General features: G+C 35.9%; 1 protein-coding gene across 2 annotated transcripts; it reads left to right on the forward strand.

Moving 5' to 3' along the window:
• The first annotated feature begins 15,686 nt into the window (after nucleotides 1–15,686).
• Nucleotides 15,687–20,156, forward strand: LOC113097131 (isotocin receptor-like). Of its 2 annotated transcripts, XM_026262338.1 has the most exons (4): nucleotides 15,687–15,957; nucleotides 16,508–17,578; nucleotides 19,302–19,549; nucleotides 19,873–20,152. In XM_026262338.1, exons 2-3 carry the CDS (start codon nucleotides 16,657–16,659, stop codon nucleotides 19,526–19,528), a joined length of 1,149 nt encoding a protein of 382 aa, XP_026118123.1. In that variant the 5' UTR covers nucleotides 15,687–15,957; nucleotides 16,508–16,656; the 3' UTR covers nucleotides 19,529–19,549; nucleotides 19,873–20,152. The 2 variants fall into 2 exon arrangements, with proteins under 2 accessions (XP_026118123.1, XP_026118120.1); XM_026262335.1 differs by having other exon boundaries at nucleotides 15,688–15,957; nucleotides 19,302–20,156.
• Nucleotides 20,157–20,479: the final 323 nt, after the last annotated feature.

The following is a 20,479-nucleotide window of genomic DNA, read 5'->3' on the forward strand; positions in this document are numbered from 1 at the left end:
GTTGTCTCCAGGTTGTTCTGTTTATTCTTCTTCCCATGTTTCACATGTGGAGGAGACTATGCTGCCGGACTTCCATTTGACCATTCAGATCTTTATTTTCCTTTAGGCGATGTTAGTAATAGTGTCATGTATCATCACAGCTGGATTTTAATTAAACAAAACATCACTTACTTTATGATATCGCCTCAAACCAGCGCAATGTATCATAGATCTGAGGCTTTGAGTGAAAACTGTAAGATGACTCCATTTGCATTTTAATGGTAACAGTTCCTACATGCATACCAAATATCATTTCTAATATATCAAAAGAGAGAAAGAGGTATTTCTATGATAAGAAAAATTATGCATTCTACTACCATCAGTAATTCCACATTCAGTAATACATACCCAGAGTATTAATTGTAATGCTTAATGCATTCTCTGGCAGAAATGCATAAATAAATTAAAGACTGTAAATCAACAGTGTTAAATGTGGAAATTCTTAATTAAGAGATATTTGATGGCTGAATGCCAAGACTGACTTAAGTATTCCAAATGGCAAATTCCCCACAACTGGGTCTACGTGTGTGTTCAGTTAATTACTGTTTCTATATTTCAGGGCTGTAACAGTGGAAATGTACAGTAGTTTTTTGTTTTTGTTTTTAAAGACGAATGAAAATTCTGTTATTGTTTACTAACCCTTATTTAGAAAAATGTTGTACCAAACAGTTTTGTCAATAAGAACTGAAACTGACTGGTTACTAGCATTCTTTAGAATATGTTCATTTATATTTAAAAAAAGTCATTATTATTATTATTACTATTTATTTATTTATTTATTTTAAATCAATGTAATGTAAGGAAATTATTTTACTGCAATGATAAGCAAACACTTCCTCAGGGAACAAGCTAATTACTGTAGGACTCACACACTGTGCAAAAATGCTAATTTATGAATAAACTGTACCATGCTGCATATGATAACATTTTAAATTAGCCCTGGACATTAATTTGTTTCATTAATATTCAGCCCCAGTTGTTGACAACAGAGCATCTTGGATGATAGCATCTGCAGCTGAGACCAATTAACAAGAAGAGAAACATGAACGCTGCGTCTATTTGCGCAGCACAAGGGTTGCATGCAAGGTTATCTTTTACTGCACTACAAAGGACGAACAGCCTCCGAGGTACAGGATTACTAGCTCTGCCGCTCACTGAATATGTGCTAGTACACTAACAAGTGTACATGTCCTTGTGTTTTTAATTATAATGTTTAGGAATTGTCCTTGGTCATCTGGCAAATTTGCTTATACTGGCACCGTGGTTATTTTATTTTTTTTGTTACGTCACATTTTCTTATGTTATCCCACATGCCTCGGCTGTCAGTGCCACCATCACAATATTGGTGCATGCCTACCTGTTCTTGCCCTCTATGTCATTGCACCCTTGAGCCAAAAGGGAACTGTCTTTGAATTGTTTGAGTCTGTTAAATGACACAACAGAGTAATATAAATGGACTGTTTGCAGCACTTTTGATGGTGTACAGGTTTGTACTAAATTACAGCTGAAAACACTATAGCACCACTTTTGTAGCGATCATTCAGAACAGAACAAGCTTTTAGATATCAAATATGTCTAGCCAAACTGACTGTTACAAAACATGCCTTATGATGGTTATGTTTTAGCCTTCCGGTATTCTAAAACCATTCTGTTTGTATTGATTGCCTTCTCAAATGTAAACAGCAAGGAGCTATTTCTAGTTCTTTATCTTTGAAAACATGCAGGAAGTAATAATTGTTGGACTTGAGTCTACATCAAATCTCAATGTAGTGCACATATTACTTAATACAGACTTAGTCATTGAGACAATGCCTCAAAGCCAAAAAAGAAATAAAAAAATGGGTGTGTCGCTATAAGCCCAAAAGATTAAAAAGATCATGGGAGGAGTACAGTAGAGTATGGGAAGAAAAATTCAGTATTCCCCTTTTTTTACTTTTGGGAAGAGCATGCAATTTCGGAAAATCTTTCCCCTAACATGGATTAAGGGGCTGATCAGGCTGATCAATGCTGCTGTGTCTCAGGATCATTTTATTTTATTTTATTTTATTTTTACCCTATAGTCTCAAGGGTAGCAGTTAAATATAAATAAAAGAAAGAGGGTTTCAAAGCTTTAAAATATTATAGAGTATACATTTTACAAGAACATAATGTTTCAGTCTTTATATTTAAAAGTTACACCAGATTCTAGGAATTTTTTTTTATTTTATTTTATTTTTTTTTTTTTGCTGTCTAAAGAATACTAACTTGTTTTGCCTGCTAGAAGATTTTTCTAGCCATCCCAGTGATGTTTGGTTTCCAGGTAACATTTTTTCACTTGTAACTGAACCAGAGCTGTCAGAAATGTCTTCTGTTGAAGTAAGTTTGGCTTCATCTCACTCTTAGTGTAGCATGTCTCATCGGGCAGAGTGAGTCATCAAACTGGCCTTTGGTAATCTAAATGATAAATTGCTTGAATCAAATGTGATGATGACAACGATGTTTTACACAACTTTTAAACAGTTTAAAGTTGGCCCTGAATCCAAACACGCATATCAATCAGATCTATTGACACACGTCTTAAACATTGTAAATGGTCAGACCACCATGACCAAAATCCCTCTGGCAGATGGCAGCTACATGACTGATTTGTTATACTTATCAAGAGTGATTTGAGTTTGGATTGAATTTACACTGAACAAAAAAGGCTCTCTTACACAAATGAACCATGTTTGGTAGTGAAAATATCACAATGTCAAATGATTCCCTTATTCGCTTGATGTGCGCACAATGAACTAAGATGGGCAAATGTGAGGTTTTCTTTACTCTATAGTAATATTATTAGATACAAAATTGACCCTTATTCAAAAATGCCTCATTTTGGCTGTTTATTCTATGAATTTTCAGTATACTCTGGGGTTCTTTTAAACCCATTTATAATAAGTATTGCTCTTCCACTGAAAAAAAAGCCTTCATCTGCCAAGATGTATTTCCCAGGCTCCAGCAGGTCTCAACAACCATCTCTGCCTTTATCCATTGTAGAGCTTCAAACTGTTTGTGTATCATGTTCAAATGGGGCAATCTATCCTCTTCCCTTCAATGCTTATGTAAATAATCTTGAATGAGAAGCTTCTTGGTGGGATTCTTATAGTTTCACATTTTACCTCTCTGCCTCATCTTGGGTCACATGAGGACACTGCTAAATAAATACAGGTGTCAATCAATATATTCTGTAATCCTCTGCAGTGAATGGGAGTCCAAACAGCTGATAAAAGTGACGTAATGCTAAATTTCTCCAATAAAGAAACCCAAATTGGGTGGGTTGAGAGTGAGTAAATTTGCAATTCTGGTAAACTATTAATTTGTAAATATATATTTCTAATTCCAATATGGTAAACTTGGGAAATTTGCAACCTGGGTTTGGCCTTGGCCTTGAATTTTTTCTCTTATCAATACCCATTGTCCTATACCAGTATATCAGGTTTCAGATTCTCAGAATGGCTTCAGAAGTCTTTCTCATGTTAATTGTTTGTGCATTAGAAAGGCTTGGGAACTATCTGTTCCAAGGAACAGTCTGTTCATGGCAGGGAGTAGTCAGATATGCACAGCTAATTTCAATCTGGAACTGTACAGGTGCTAAATGTATATAAGCTTTAATTTCCTTTTTAGGTTTAAAATCAATCAACTGCTTTGTTGTTTATGATTAAAGAACCAGCTATGCATTTCTGTGTGGGTGGCAGCTCTGTGGAGACAACGAGGGATGTCAAATTTAGGAATTTGTGAGTTTAACATTGATTTTTTTTGACAGCTCGGTATAGAATCACCCAGATATTATTTGTTTCCAAATAGTTGATTGTTGGCTGTTGATTAGATGCTTCAAATCCGTATTGGCAACAACTCCAAATGCTTTCCTCTATCTTCCTAATTTCATTTTCTTCTGGTGCAGTATGACTCTCAATTTGTCTTTTGCTGTTTGGCATCATTCATTCCCTTCTCTAACTCACTATTGGGAAGATATATTACTTCTGTCATTGTTAGACTCCGACAGAAGTACACACATCTTCATTTTTGGGCCAGTCATGGCCAAATGGATAGAGAGTCGGACTTGTAACATGAAGTTTGCAGGTTTGAGTCTCAGTTCTGGCAGGGATTGTACGTTAGGTGTGGGGAGAGAATATCCAGTGCTATCTCCACCATCAATGACACGACTGAGGTAAGACCCTTGAGCAAGGCCCACTGCTCTGGGTGTGTGTGTGTTTGTTCACTACTCACTGCTGTGTGTGTGCACATGGATGGGTAAAATGCAGAGCACATATTCCAAGTACGGGACACCATACTTGGCCACACGTAACATCCTTTCCTTTCCAAAACATTTAACTGTGAGAAAGTGTTGTGACTGCTGAAGTCTGTTTGTCTAAATGTCTGATGCAAATCTCATATGATGAATCTCCAAGAAGATTGATTTCACGTCTCTGTAGACAAGTACGAGAGGATCCGTATTGATTTTAATTTGAGATACTTGGCAGGAAATAAAGAGATTGATTCCATGTCTAATTTTTTTCTGTAATACAAGTTAAAAAAAGTGGACTGAAATCTAATTGGAGGCCTGTGCTTTGAGGTATGTGTAAAAATGCAAATGCTTGCAAGGTCTAAATGGACATCAAAGCTTTTAATAATCAAAGTGAAGTCTGGTTTTATTCAGGTGACAGTGCTCAGCTTCACATCTGGTCTCTAGCCAGTTTTGTGGATTAGCCAGACATTGACTAAGCACGGACTCAGAGTTTACACTGTGGTGATCTTTACACAAGTTTTTGTAGGATTTAAGGAGTGTTGATCCTTCCCAATATTATATTTAAGATTATCTATCCATATCATTTTTGCTGACCTTTTGGGTTCTCAGCTATCATACTAAGGGTATGAAAGTCAGATGGCTTTCCTGGACAAATAACTCTCCATATAAGGCCAGAAAGAAAACAGTGAAGCAAACTCTGCTTTAAAAGTGTGTGGTGTTTCTGCCCCTCTAGTGGCAACAGTCAGAACTGCAAAAGTAATATGTGTTTCAGACAGGTTTCCTAAATCAAAAATATTTAAGTTGATTTTTTTTAATATATATATACATATATACATGTTTTTATTAATTATTATATTATTTAAAAAATGCAAATAAACAAATAAATAATATTAATATTGTCTCATATTTTCATGTTTTCAAAATAATGCTGTACATTTCCAATACGTAACCAAATTCTCTCTCTCTCTTTCTCTTTCGCTCTCTCTGTACCATATGTACACTGTTAAAAATTTATTGTAATTTTACAGGAAATTCCTGGCAACTAATTGCCGTGAATTTACAGCAAGTAATATACAGGTAATATATTGTTTTTTTAATACAATAGAGTCCTGTATTTTTACAGCAGTGCTACTGTGATTAAAGTAGCATTATTACAGTAAAATGCTGTAATTTATTTAAATTTACTGTATATTTACTGCAACTCAGTTGCCAGGAATTTCCTGTAATTTTACAGGAGACAATTACAATATTGTAATTTCTAAATATAATAAAATACTGCAATTTTCCATCTTCCAAAATTAAAACCAAAACAATGGCAACTTTTTATTATTTTTTATTATTAACACACTATGCAACATCACATATTACAAATGTATTTTATCTTTTTTTTTCATACAAACAAAATTACAGTTTCACTGAAGAATCTAGCTCACTTCCAGACAGTCTATCATCAGGGGGAACATGGTAATAAATAACAAAAGGTCCCAACCAGTCTTGAACTGGGGAAGCTGTGGGGTGTGGGTGGGCATCAATACTAGCCCATCAACTCAAAACCCAGGAGTCTTCTTAATAGGGTGCAGACAGGTGCGTTGATCCTCCGTCTCTTCTCTGCTTTGCTGACATCTTGGAATTGATTCCACAAAAAGCTCTGAAAACAGAGATAGTAAAAACAAGTTTTCATATCAGGTAATGATAAATACTGTGTAAAAAAAAAAAACATAAAAAGTAAACTTGCTTGTAGAAAAAAAATGACGTTGATGTATTTATTTAACATCAACACATTTAACAACATAACATTTAGAATAACATTGGCTTTTACATTGTTTTTCTTAAATATATAATGTCACTGTATGCACTGTAAATTGAATGTCGCTTTGGACAAAAGTGTCTGCAAAATGGGTCATATGACGTTGCTAAAAAGAACATTATTTTGTGTATTTGGTGTAATGAAATGTTTAAGCGGTTTAAGGTTAAAAAACACATTATTGTTTCTCCTCTACAGGTACTCCTCTCCTCGCCTTCTGAAACGTGTTGATTTTTACAAAGTTCATCGTTCTGAAAAGCAAAGTGTGCTCTGATTGACCAGCTATCCAATCTATCTATCATGTGACTGAAATGTTATGCCACTTAACATACTGTGCCCTGTCCGGCCGAAGCAACGAGACAAACATTTAATTATAATGTTTATTTCATTATAATGTCAAACCCATTATAAATGTGATATAAACATGATTTCTAGTCGTGTTCTCTTTTGGAAGGCCAAACAAAGTAGTTTCCCTTTTTAAAGAAACAGCGTTTAAGAGTGACGCTTCAATTTAAACGAACGAACAAACACATGAGAGCAATTTCAAAAGCTTAAGGAGCTGTCTGTTCTGCTCTCTTTAGCTCTCGATCGACCTGGATGTTTTAGGCAATATTAAAATCCTGGCGGGGACGTGTCCCGTATGAACGGCGCATATGGCCACCCTATACAGATCTTCTTCATTCACCAAGAGCTTGTAACACTCCAAAGAGAAAGGAAAAAGTAAAATCACATCTAATGACTTTAACCCCCAAAATTGACTTAATGAAAATTGTAATGTTAAACTGCTGTCTGTCAGACTTCTCTGTGTTTACATAAATGTCTTGCAGGGCAATACCAACTCTATGTTAGACACTTAATAGCAATAGCTTTGTCTCCATCCAGCTTTTTAATGCACATTTTAACATTTTGACAACAAACAAAAAAATCCTGAATGGAAACGGTTCAAATTCACAAAATATTCTAATGTGAATAAAACTTTTTATGTGGATTGACTTGCTAATAAATGCAACATAAATGCACATTTGTTGCAACTCTATCGGCTGTTTTAAGTTGCCCCTTAAGTTTTGATCCCACAGCGTTTCATGACTACTCTCCTGTCCATTTCTAATTTACATAACAGAGCTGATGGAAATGCTCTCCAGTTATAGGGTTTCTTTGCCAAATTTCTACGAATGCGCTTAAAAGGTGCAAAGGAATTGGATGGAAACCTGTCTTTTGACATCAATGCATAGAGTATATCGTAGAGTCTATTTTCTTTATAAGTGTGCAAACAGTTTAAACATACCTTTAGTGTTTGAGGCCTCTTTAGGATACTGTTAGTTAAACATGTAGACAGTGAAGGTCGCTGCACTCCATTCAGAAGGCTGTTGTGGGGCCCCATCACAGTTGTCCCTTCCAAAGACATCATCCATTTGTCTGCACTTAGTGCCTCTCCTGAAATGCATACACAATATAATAACTAAAAGAGCACTAGAACCCTTCACTACACACGCATGAGTGGCAGTATTGGCAGGATGGGCAAAAGTACCAATTTTATCAGGTGGGAGAATAAGTTATGGTATGGTTTTTCCTAATTTAGACTAGGCATTTTAAGGATGCAATAGGATTATGTTGAATTACAGCCTTTCCTTTCTTCTTTGACATATAACCATATGACAATTATTAACAGGGCTTAAAGCAAGCAAACATATGTTCCATCTAGCAGCCAGTGTGCAGCTGATCCTGCGGACGGTCTACAGCTGTTCCCGCTCAGTCTTTTCCTTCTGCCTTGACCGTTCATGACCGTGGTACAGTTATGACGCGTTTCCACCGACCCCCCCTCATTTCAATAAGACGAAATATGATATCAAACACCACTGCCTCCTTTCGTTCTCATTTTCATTCGTTAAACATATTAATAGCCGCAGAAATAAAGTTCAGGGAAATGTGTAACGTTAGGCCTTCATTATATAAAACAAAATATTATACCAAACAGTAGCCTATTGTCTCCTATTTTCATTTTAACATATTAAAAGATTAACTGAATAAAGACCAAAGATTACCTGTTCGGTTCACCCAAAACGAATTATATTTTATGCTTTACCACTAAAGAGACATCACAGCCAGCGGCAAATGTCAGATGTCTACCCGAGTTGAGAGTGCTCCCGACGGATTAATGATCCCTGAGCTCCCGCTGATCGCGTGGAGTTGACCGTCTCCGACATCAGCGAAACACATTTTTTAATAGACGCAGTCTTTATAAATAAACCGCATATTTGAGTTTTAAACAACTACATTCTCGCCTGAAATAGTTAAAACACTAACGTTATACCTTTCATGACACGATGTCAGTAATATTTTAAAAATTATCAAAAGAAATGGTGGTTGAAACTACAATGCTGCATTGCCACTCCCGAAAGTTCAGTAACGTTACCTTTGAACAAGTACCTCGCGAGCAGGGACTTTCTGAGGGGCATTTTTTTTACCCAGAACTTTATTTAGATCATGGTAGCTGCGGTGGAAGCACACCGAGTTCCAGCTCAAAGTCCATAGTTTCTGGGTAACGTTAAAGTTCTTGCGATGTAAATCTGGATCGAGTATGAAGACGCGATTTTAACTAACTTCACCCTATTCCACTGAATTATACCAAATGAAACAATCAGCACTCACTCAGATCACCAGTATTAATATATAAAGACTTATAAAACAAATTTTATGTTACATACCTGAGACATGTTCTTTCTTCCAAAAAGTACCGTCCGTTGGCCGCGTAATTTCAAAATTCAAACAGCAGCGATCCCACAATGCTATGCGGTTGCTGTAAAAAAATGCTTCTACAGTGTAGTTACAATAATTTTACAGGACTGTCCGTTAATTTCCCATAATGCACTTGCATTTACAACAAAAACATGAATACAGTGCGTTGTTGTAAAATTTATTGTAAAAATTACATCAATTGCTAACAGTGTATATATGTATGCAAAAATACTTATTTTTAAACCCTGCTTCTTTGGAAAGTATTACCTGCAGCTACAGATAGCATTTGCAAAAGGTCAGACTGTTACCTCGTCCTGTGAGTTAGGAAACACATTTATGGATCTTAAACAGATTACAGCTCTTAAGATGGCCAGATGAGATGACTGTCCACCATTACTCTGAGCAGATGCTACTGGCTGCTCATGTTTCTTCCTTCAACCGATTAAAAAAGAATGTTGACCAGGTGAAAATAAGTAGCACAGATGTGTCAAAAAAATGCAGGAACTATTAAGATTACAAATGCACTCTTATGCCAGACATCCACTGGGAGACACTGAATGGAAAGGAGTTTTTGTTAATTTAGGGAATGGCTGTATGCTTGTTTTCTGACAAAACCTCAGATAGCATAAATCTGTGTTTGGTTGTGTGATTTGTACCATAAAATGATGTACAGTATATGTTAAAACACTCAAGTTGTATGAGTCACCCGAGATCAGTCTGTAACAATAGTGGGATTATTTAGAAAAACATTTTCTGTCGGTATACAGAGACACATTACCATAAAAATCTTGCAACTCTGATTCAGTGATTTCATTCAGTGACTCGTACTTTGGTATTTAAAAGGAGCATTGTGTTTTTTTATATATATTGTGGGGAGAGAAAAAAAGAGCGACTGAAATTGACTATCCATTATAGGAAAATGGATGCTGATTGTCCTGTTCCTTGGTGAATGAGCGTGGATAGAAGAACACAGGTGTGAAAGTCTGCACGTGGACACCATCTACAGCTTTTACTGCTCACTTGCACATCAACACAGCTCTGGTGCACTAGTTGAACTCTCACACTCATCGAACAGTCTCTGCTAAGCTTTAAACTTAATCCAATAAGCACAGTATGTGTTTCAGCTTCAGATCTGTGCATTACACTCAATCAGAGACTTAATTTCTCAAAATAACATTTATCATGGGGCTCCCACGAGCTTTTTCAAGCATAAATGTTTCTCTTTTCAGGTTGGTTTTGCTGGCTGATTTCACTGTAGGCTACGTTTATCTAACTGATTGAATTATGATTTGTAGAGCAACAGTAAAACTACTTAAACCCATCAGGATTATGAAGATGATGTAAAATGTTTTTGGAAAGGTCAAATTCTCCTCATTCCTTCTTTCTCTCGGGATATTTAGTATCTGCGAGGCTTATTCAGTTAAACACAAGAGTGTCTGTAGATGTAAACACAATAATACTAAAAAGTTAGTGATTGGTAAGATTTGTATTTGCTTTTGAAAAGAGGTCACTTACGTCTTATGCACACAAGGGCTGCATTTTTTATTATGATCAATGTTAAAAACAGTCCATTTTAATATTTTTTTGATTAATAGAAAGTTCAAAAGAAGAGCATTTATATTAAGTATATTAAAGTAAGTTAATTTGTCTCATTTATATAGGCTAGATTATTTATTTTTTGCAATTTCTTTTACCTTTTACAAATCTCAAAAAAAATAAATAAATAAAACCCACCAAATTTTCTGCCTAAAATGTAGGAACGAGTGTGCTTGGTTGTTCTTGTTTTCACATGAATTGATCCAGTGGCTTTGCAACTATAACGTACATACTGTACAATCTAAAACAGAACTCCTCAAACCCCAAACAGAAATCCACACGCATGAAATGAGGCCCAGATGGATCTGTCCTGTCCAGCTTCAGCAGAGTTTCTCAGATATGATGAATGCATGACACTTTTCCCATGACATATTGTGCTGTGTAATCACCCTAGCTTGGTGAAATTTCATTCCTGGTGTTTTTTCTTTTAATAATCTCACAAGCATGGACAAAAACCAGAGCTAAAAGGGACAACGAAGAACAGATTTGGTCCAGCAGGATACAGACCACAGAATCTGATTGCTTTGAATCTGAAAATTCAACGGGGTTTATTGCTGTCATTAGTGGTGCTTGCTTGAGATATTTCAAAGCCCCTTATTTTAAGTATTAAACGTTGGTGTGTAACTGCTCCCTCAATGATCATGAACGATATTTCAAGCTTTTGCAGTTCTCAGATATATGATTTTTACAGCACACTCTCATGGCAGTTTGTAACTATTTTACATTTTGGTAAATTGGTGCATTATTTGTGCAGTTTCATTTATATATTTTTGTATGATCTGAGTACATCCCTGATGGGTAGGATTTGGAGTGAAAATTAATGCTTTTTCCTCTTCAGGTAAAATGTTTAACCTGGTGGACAATAACATGCAAAACTAAAACAACAAACTATATCTAGAGACCGGAAAATCATACGTACATGCGGATGGGCTGTTTTTGATGTCTTCTAATATAAAAATCATAGAACCACACAGCAGTAACAACTAACAAACCAACTAACTAACCAACCAGAGCACCTTAGAAATGTATATCGACCTCCTAACAGTAGTCAGGAACCTTCATAAAATGTAAAAAATCTGATTTGATCAGGCATATGTTCTTTTCACACAGTGTTCTGCACCAGGTTAGATGTTTTCTCTTAAGTTAATGTGATTTAGGAGCTTTTATGGCCACTGATTTTGACCTTCTTGAAAACAGCAGTTTTCTGCACCAGAAATGTCTGCAAATGTAGGCAGAATGCAATATGAAGATTATTGGCCATTTTTCAAATATAATATTTTTTCTCTATGAGCAGCTTGTTTTATCTGTGACAATGTAAAATATATACATATATATATATATCATATGTTCAATGTTCAGCATTATTATTATATTCAATATAGCCCAATATTAATACATATAATACAAATACTATATTAATATAATTTGATTAGTTTATTTAATTTAATATATTTAAAATAACATAATTTAACAAAAAAAATAATAATAATAATAAAAAACGCATCAAACATGATGCTGCAGTTTTTTTGTTGTTGCAATTTGTACTTTAGTACAACTCCTGTTAAAAAGTTTGACAACAAGAAATAAATAATATATTTTATTCTATAGTTATTGTATATAGTTTTAGTTTTAAACTGTGCTTATGTGACCATTTAGATCCTATTCACATATTTTATTGTGTCCAGGTACTTTTTGGATTACAATGTACATGTCAGCATTGTCACATATGCAAACATGTGGGCTGCTGGATGTCTGAATGTATTTGAATGATTCTGCATGCAGGTGCTGAATATACAAAGGATTTCTGATGATCAAAGTGCAGCTGTTTTTATGCAGGTACATAGTTCAGGTGATGAGGGCTGCTTCCTGCAGGAAGACTGTTTGTTTCCTGTGGTGCAGTGGCTTTGAATTGGGTCTTGGAATATACAGTATAGTCACTCGAAGATGTGCTGCCTACTATGTGAGTGGTCACTAATGTCCTTGTAAACGGAGGGCAGATTGCAACCAATGTTTTTAAGTCAGTCTCATTCACATGTGAGATACAAGCTGTACCAAACCATTCTGGATCAAATGCTGACCGATTCATTGATATAAATATACTGAACTGAACTGAATCATCAAGGCTTGCAGCAGTTTGATCTTTGAAAATCACTGCCATTGTGTCTTCTATCTCTTAAATGTGTTTGCTTCGTAAGATCCTAGGAAATTATGGTTATCAGGAACCTAAAGGACTCAGTAGATTATAGTCACACAGGTGCAATTATCCTATGTTGTCATCTTGTCCTGTCTATTTCCTTTTTGTCTGTGCAGGGGATTGAGCGCACCATGTGTACCCAGCATTACATTGATTAGTATTCACTCTGTAGTCTACAGCTATAAACAACTCTCCTAAACAGGAATATAAACATTTCTTAGTTCTCTACATCTGGGTTTGCATTTGTATTCATTTATAGATATGGAGCAATTAAAAGCCATATTGCTCCATTTGACAAATCTTAAATTTTTATGAAAACTGGTTTTGACATGTGAAGCTGTGGGGATATGAAATGGACAAATGTGCAGAATGGTTCACACAACTCCTGCACTATTGCAGACTCAACCTCTTTATCTACAGGAAAAATCTTTTTCCTCTGAGACGAGTGGTTTCCCCAAACTGCTGTTGCCTAGGGCAAATCCTGATTGCAGTACATGCGCTTTTTGTATACAGGAAGATTCAGACTAACAGTGCCTATAAATCTTGGCATTTACCAATGTAAACAAACCAATTTTTTTTTCATCAGTTTGCTGAAAAAGCATTAGAAGCATTAGAAGATAAAATGATTTAACACAATGTCATGTTTTCTATAATCTGAACATGGTTTGCATGTTTTGTATTTTACTTTAAGTAATTCCGTTCTTTTCAATTTATTTTCAAATAGAGGAGAAAACATGTAAGGGGTCAAGGATTTGGTAACACATGATTCAAAAAGATACATTTTTGTTGCAGCAAAAAGTCAGGGGTGATTTGTCTAAATTCACCAACAAAATACAGTTCAAGGCAGTGTTGATAATATAAATTTTTTAAAAATGTTTTTAAAAGAAATCTCTTATGCTCTTATGTTCTATGAAAGAACAATTCAAAACACAACCTAGTATGCATGTGATTTTATGCAGATTGTAGAGCACTGTATTGAAATATTGGCAGGCTGGTTGATTCACAATTAAATATAATTTTGATTTTAATATAAAAACATACATTTAGTTTGGTCTTGGAAATCACATTAAATGGATAGCTCACCCTAAAATCTACTCACCCACAAGGTCCTTCCAAACCTGTATGAGTTTCTTTCTTCCACTGAACAGAAAAAGAAGATATTTTGAAGAATGTTGATAATCCAACAGTTGATGGTAGCCATTCTATTGACTTTATTAATATGGAAAAAATATATATATATTCATACAATTATTTAATTGTAAATTAAAAATTTACCCCACAGCATGTCTTTATATTCTGTCTGTATTTCTTTATGTTCATGCACTCGTTTGCTATGTCCCTTTATGTAGCTTGTGCGTATATTGTTATGCTCCTGCGCTGCCCTCTCACACTGCATGCTTTCAGAGCCACATTAGTGGAAGGACATCAGTGGAAAGCAGTTACCCAGAAATAGTGTATTCAGATACAACATTTAATTGTTTTTAAATCTCTCTCCCGACCAAAACAGAGTTGTTTCGAGTCAGCTAGCTGCCTTTAACTGTGCATTGAAGATACATAGCTGGTTACCAGCATGTGTTGGGTTTCCCACCAGCCTTTTTAATCAGTTTACTTGTTCAAACATTATCATCCTGTTGGAAATTCATGCTGGTGTGGTCTCAATAGGGTACTGAGGATGATGGTGCAGTCATAGGTAATAGTGCTAATCAGTGGTTTTATTTATATCTGTTCCCCTTATAGGCTCATAACGAAAGTAACATCATAATTACTATTCTCAGTGTAACTCATAATTATTTCAAATTGCTTGAATTGGTTCAGTATATTGTATTTGTAATTTGTACTAACATGGCAAAATAAAGAAAGTTTATTTTGTGGATTCCAGACAAAACCATGAGTCACATCCTCCATTTGAAAGAAACTGTTTGTGTGTGAACTGAATTTGTGTTGTCAGTGCAAAAACAATGTTCAGCTTCTAAAACTATGCTAAATAATCATAAAGGAAATGCATTGTTAAATAATATTGATTTATTTCTCCACTAACCCAACCAGATATGTTTCCCTGGACATTTTTTCCTGCCTGCTTTTAAATTCAGCTGCTCGTCTTTGCAACAGAGACCAAATCAGCACCCTGAGGTGCCAATACAAAACAACTTGACTGTCCAGCACCATTTGGGTTCGCCCAGCAAAAATATGTATGAACGGTTAATCATGGCCAAAACTGGCTGTGGCAAAGTCTGACCCAAGTAAACAGTGGAAATTGCAACAGTTCTCTCGTTCCATGCAATCTAAAACGGATTTATTTTCAGCTGGCAGACTCCTTACTGCACCTGACAAGGCAGGATGTTGTATGGGGCAGGATGTTGCCCCTAAAAGAAGTTAACCATGTCAGTGTTAATCAGAAACAATGGAAACAAATATTAAGTGCAATGGAAACTCAAGTTTTTCTTTCTTTCTTTTTTCTTTTCTTTTCTTTTTTTTTTGGGATTCCATTAATTTACTAACCCTTAGGCCATTCAAGCTGCCGAGTTTGTTTCTTTATCTGAATAGATCTGGAGAAATTTAGCATTACATCACTTGCTCACCAAAATGGATCCTCTGCAGTGAATGCGTGCTGTCAGAATGAGAGTCCAAACAGCTGACAAAATCCATTAACGTCTTGTCAAGTGAAAAGCTTAGTGTCTTTGTAATAAACCGATTTATCATTAAGATGTCTTTAACTTAAGGAGTTTTAATTTTAATCAGCTGTTTGGACTCTCATTCTGACGGCACCCATTCACTGCACAATAAAAAGCAACGCTTTGTCTACTTTCATTGTTTATTTATTTATTTATTTACATTTTTGAAAGTTGGTTTCTATATAGGCATACATTTTAACTTTTCCACCATTATTGTTCAGGAAAAGAAGATAGGGTAAAGTTCATTTGACACACACTGAACCTGCTATTGGGGCATGCTGTCAAAATATATGGGGTTAGTTGCCACAATGGAAATCTGCAGCTAGCTGAAATTGCTTTCGACAACTAGACCCCGTCTCTCCTACTGGGCCGCACATTAGCTGTTGATTGTTTCTATAAATATCATCATGGTAAAATACATTCAATATTCCAGCACAGCACCATGGCACTCAGTGGCAGAAATGTGTAAGTGCATGCCAGGACAAATCCACCCAGTGCACCCTCATATAACTGTGTTCGTTTTGAGATTTGAGCAGACAGAGCTGCTGTATCCGAGCACTCATGGGAGAAAGTCAACGCTATACATCAGTGATAGCTTCATTTCAAACCAAAGACATACAGAATGGATCCCTTTCGAAATACATTAAGGGTAAGTGATTTATTTTTCACAGTTGTCACAATAGTATGAATATTTTGAATATTTGAAATTAACTATTTTAATCAATTTATTATATAGCCAACTGGTATTTAAAATTACAATTAAACGGTTAGTATTGTTTATTATTGGTTATGCTCTGTGGTAAAAAGTATAAACGCTGACTAAAGGGACTTGCAAAAAATGAACTCAAAAGAAAAGGCTGTTTTTATTAATTCCAAATTTACAAATATGCAGTTTTTCATTGGGGTTTCAAATATTTTATTTACCATGAAAGTTATTCAGGGCGCGAAATAGACGCGCGCGAACAGTAATCGCGTGCAAGGAGGTAACCATAGCAACAGATCCTAATCAGTCATAACATTGAAAAAAACTTGAAAACTACGTATTATTATAACTTTTCATATTGCAAATATATCACGTACCAACTAGTGATTTTTTTTTCGCTCACTGCAAGACGAACCTAAAAAAAATGCGATTTGAAAATTACTGAATGAAAGAGAAAAAACAGCCGTCTTGAAATTATTACATTTTTATTTTGCAGTGAACAGGACCTATTTTCTTTACATCATCAACATATGGTGCTAAATGCACATCCTAACGGCATCTTTACACAAATGTGTAACGATTTATAGCGCCTGAGTCGTCAGAACACCGCAAATACAGCGCGCTCGGACGCGCATTTTACGCACGATGGAGAGCCTGCTGAAAGAAACGATTGTCTGGCCCTACAACGATTCCTGGACAAATTCAAGCAAGGAAAACGACACTAGAGGATTGAACCAAACCGTAAACCCTCTGAAGCGCAACGAAGAGGTGGCGAAAGTCGAAGTAACCGTCCTGGTGTTGATTCTGCTGCTGGCGCTCGCCGGCAACCTGTGCGTCCTTGTGGCTATCCAGACGAGTAAACACGTTCAGTCGCGGATGTACTATTTTATGAAACACTTGAGCATAGCTGACCTGGTGGTGGCGGTTTTTCAAGTTCTCCCTCAACTTATCTGGGACATCACCTTTCGCTTTTATGGACCAGACTTTTTGTGCCGCCTGGTGAAGTACCTACAGGTGGTTGGCATGTTTGCATCCACTTACATGCTCGTGCTGATGTCTATCGATAGATGTTTGGCTATATGGCAGCCTCTGCGATCCCTGCGCCGTCGAAAGGACCGTTTTTTCGTGCTGGCCTCTTGGATTATAAGCCTTGTCTTCAGTTTGCCACAGGTGTACATCTTCTCCCTCAGAGAGGTGGGCGACGGGGTCTTCGACTGCTGGGCGGATTTTGTTCAGCCCTGGGGCGCAAAGGCTTACGTTACGTGGATAAGTCTCACAATCTACATAATTCCCGTAGCCATTTTAAGCGTTTGTTATGGACTTATAAGTTATAAAATATGGCAAAACTTTAAGCTGAAGACCCGGCGCGACCAGAGTCTGTCCTTGACCCCGCGGCCAGCCAAGGGCACCGCGCTCTCCCGCGTCAGCAGCGTCAAGTTGATCTCCAAAGCTAAGATAAGGACGGTGAAAATGACGTTTGTGATCGTCCTGGCTTATATCATCTGTTGGACGCCGTTTTTCTTCGTACAGATGTGGTCCGCCTGGGATCCAATGGCTCCAAGAGAAGGTAATACATGTTATGTATATATGTATGTATATATATATATATATATATATATATATATATATATATATATATATATATATATATATTTAAACCGTGGAAAATTGGATCCCTAGGATTTTGAAGAGAGGAGAGATGTCCTGATCATACCCTCAGATAGTAATAAAATCAGTTTATGTCCTTAATCTGCAGGTCATGTTTATTTCTGGTCTATTAAAAGAAATTTGAAATCTATTATGGCAATAAAACAAGATATACCTTAGTCCAGTCACATATAAAATTGTACCTAAATAATTTTATGCTCTCCATTTTTTTTGGTATTCCTCTATAGTCATCTCTTTTTAACTTTATATAAATTGTGCTCTAAAACCCACTGATTGTTGCATAAACCCAAAAACTTTTTACAGAGTAGAATACAGACAGAGACAGATAAAATGAGAGTCTGAACAGCATTTCAGACACCCTCGGGTGGGTTTGGTATAAAGTAAATGTTGCATGATATCAAAACGGTTACTCTTTATCCTTGTCTTGATCCTAAGGAGTGTCATTTCCATGTAATTTCATAACATAATTTGTGAGGAGGTCCTGTGCTGTTAACAAATCCACCAGGCCCAAATGAAGACAACTGCAAGGAATCCATCTGCTACGCATTTCCTTTCCCACCCCTGCTCATTATTACTCCTCCACAATAAAAGGGGTGTAATTAAGGTTACTTCATCAAGATAAATGCCAAATGTGTATACAGTAGGCTGCAAAAGACTGAGACCATACTGAAAAATAGAATATTTATTTTGAACTTAAAAACTTAAATTGAATTATATATAAAAAAAAAACGATTTAAAATTGTTTTTTTATTTTTATTTTATTAAAGGAATGGAAGATATAAATGCACAATAGATTTTAAGACAGTTTTCACTTAAGACTTATTGAATTCACTGAAATTTACAAATGAATAGTACAGATATTTCAGACCCTGTTTATTCAAACAAATGAGAGACTACCCACGGTCTAGACTAATCTAATATATTAGAGCAATACGTTTGAAATAATCAAATTCAATATAATTGGAGTTTCAGCAATAAGACATTGAAGGACAATAGAGATTAAGTTTAGATATTACAATCTGACGTCAAGCAGTTCATTCAAAAATTAACATTTTATTTCTTTTTTCCATGTCTTTTAAAATCTGTATAATTTTTTTCCTGTGGAAAACAAAAGTATTTTTATTAAGAATTTGCATGCAACTCTTTTCCCTAATGACAGTTCATTGTGACCCTGGTTTCATGCTGCAACATGGACCAGTTTTTATTTTTGTGAACAATTATTTGAATATACCAAGGTGCACATCATCAGTCCATCATGTAACCTTGTTTCATACTTATTTTAGAGACAGAGACTGTTCTTAGAGACAGCTCTAGTTCTTGTCGTTAAGGTGTTTTTTTTTGGGGGGGGGGGGGGGATGTCTACACATCTTCACCTGACATCCTGCTGTTTCTGTTTCAATTAAGATTTTCAGAATATTGACTATGTAATGAATACACAGACTTAAAAATGACCATAATTGATCTTGCCTACAGTACATTTAAATTTACTGGCCAGTAGCATTATGAAAATATCTATCTATCTATCTATCTAGGCAAAGTGTGTGGACAGTGCATAGATATATAATCATCGTGTTTAATAGTCACATAACCTCTCTAACTTTTTTATGTCTTGTCTCTAATAGCTATGGCGTTCATTATTGCGATGCTTCTGGCCAGTCTCAACAGCTGCTGTAACCCCTGGATCTACATGTTTTTCGCTGGTCATCTGTTCCGGGATCTCATGCAGCGCTGTCTTATGGCATCACACTGCGGCTGTAAGAGGCAATGGAGATCTAAGAGCCATTCAGGGACGGGTGCAGTGAGGAGCACCAGCAGCCAGAAGAGCGTGACACAGTCTTCTACTACATGAGAGAAAGTTGGAATACATGCAGTTCGTATTATTGAACAGAACAATAAAATAACATAAGCTAAGGAATCATTCCATATGATTTTTACAGGTGTGGTGCAGACCTCAGATACGTTAGCCATGTATAATCTACAATCATCTTCAGCTTAAAAACTATCTTTACTAAATTAATGCTTGACCTGTAGCTGTCTTTGATACAGGATGTGTTTATACCCATCTCTTGTTCACCCAAAAGTGCAAATTGTGTGATAATTTACTCACTTTCGTGTTGTTCCAAACCCGTTTGATAATCATATCAATGGGATTAAAGATTTTAAAGAGTAACTTAATGTTATATTCTTTTGCAGCCATGCATAGGGACTACAGGAGTTACATTAAATAACAGCTTAGAATCTACTGCATGGCTTTTGAAGACTTCTGAGTTTCCTGTAGCGTTGTGCTCGAATGGACTTACATGGTGCTTTCTTTTTGGAAGAAGAGCAGCTCAAAGATAAGTTAGCCAGAAGTCATACTGATGTGGATTTGAGGGTGAGTAAATGATGAGGATATTTTCATTTTTTGGTGACTTTTCAGTAGTTTTGATGTCCCAGCGATGTTCCTTAATCGTTATTTTGAAGGAATATACTGTAAATATTGTTCACACAGCAGATCAATAAGGCTGTGAGTCACTTGAATGTAATCTTATTTATTAAACTTTTTGTGTTCTTACAAATGCATTAGACTGTGCTTGTGGATATGAATGAACATGATCGACTGCAGTTGGAGAAATTGAACACACACAGATAAAACAATAAATTTCTAATTTCTAACCAGAAAATGCTAGCAGCAAAGAAGACATCCACGTTTTCTTTGAGCTCACATAAATAAGAGTCAATTATTCTCAGGATGAATCCAATTATTTATTCATTTATTTAATTTTAATGTTTGGTCCATGAACAGAGAGATGGCAAATTT

Source organism: Carassius auratus, chromosome 6 (genome assembly GCF_003368295.1).
Source record: "Carassius auratus strain Wakin chromosome 6, ASM336829v1, whole genome shotgun sequence".
Classification (NCBI taxonomy): domain Eukaryota; kingdom Metazoa; phylum Chordata; class Actinopteri; order Cypriniformes; family Cyprinidae; genus Carassius; species Carassius auratus.

Coding starts and splice junctions, on each gene's coding strand:
- LOC113097131 (XM_026262338.1), top strand. CDS start 16,657: ATGGAGAGCCTGCTGAAAGAAACGATTGTCTGGCCCTACAACGATTCC. Junction 17,579..19,301: donor TCCAATGGCTCCAAGAGAAG/GTAATACATGTT, acceptor TGTCTCTAATAG/CTATGGCGTTCATTATTGCG.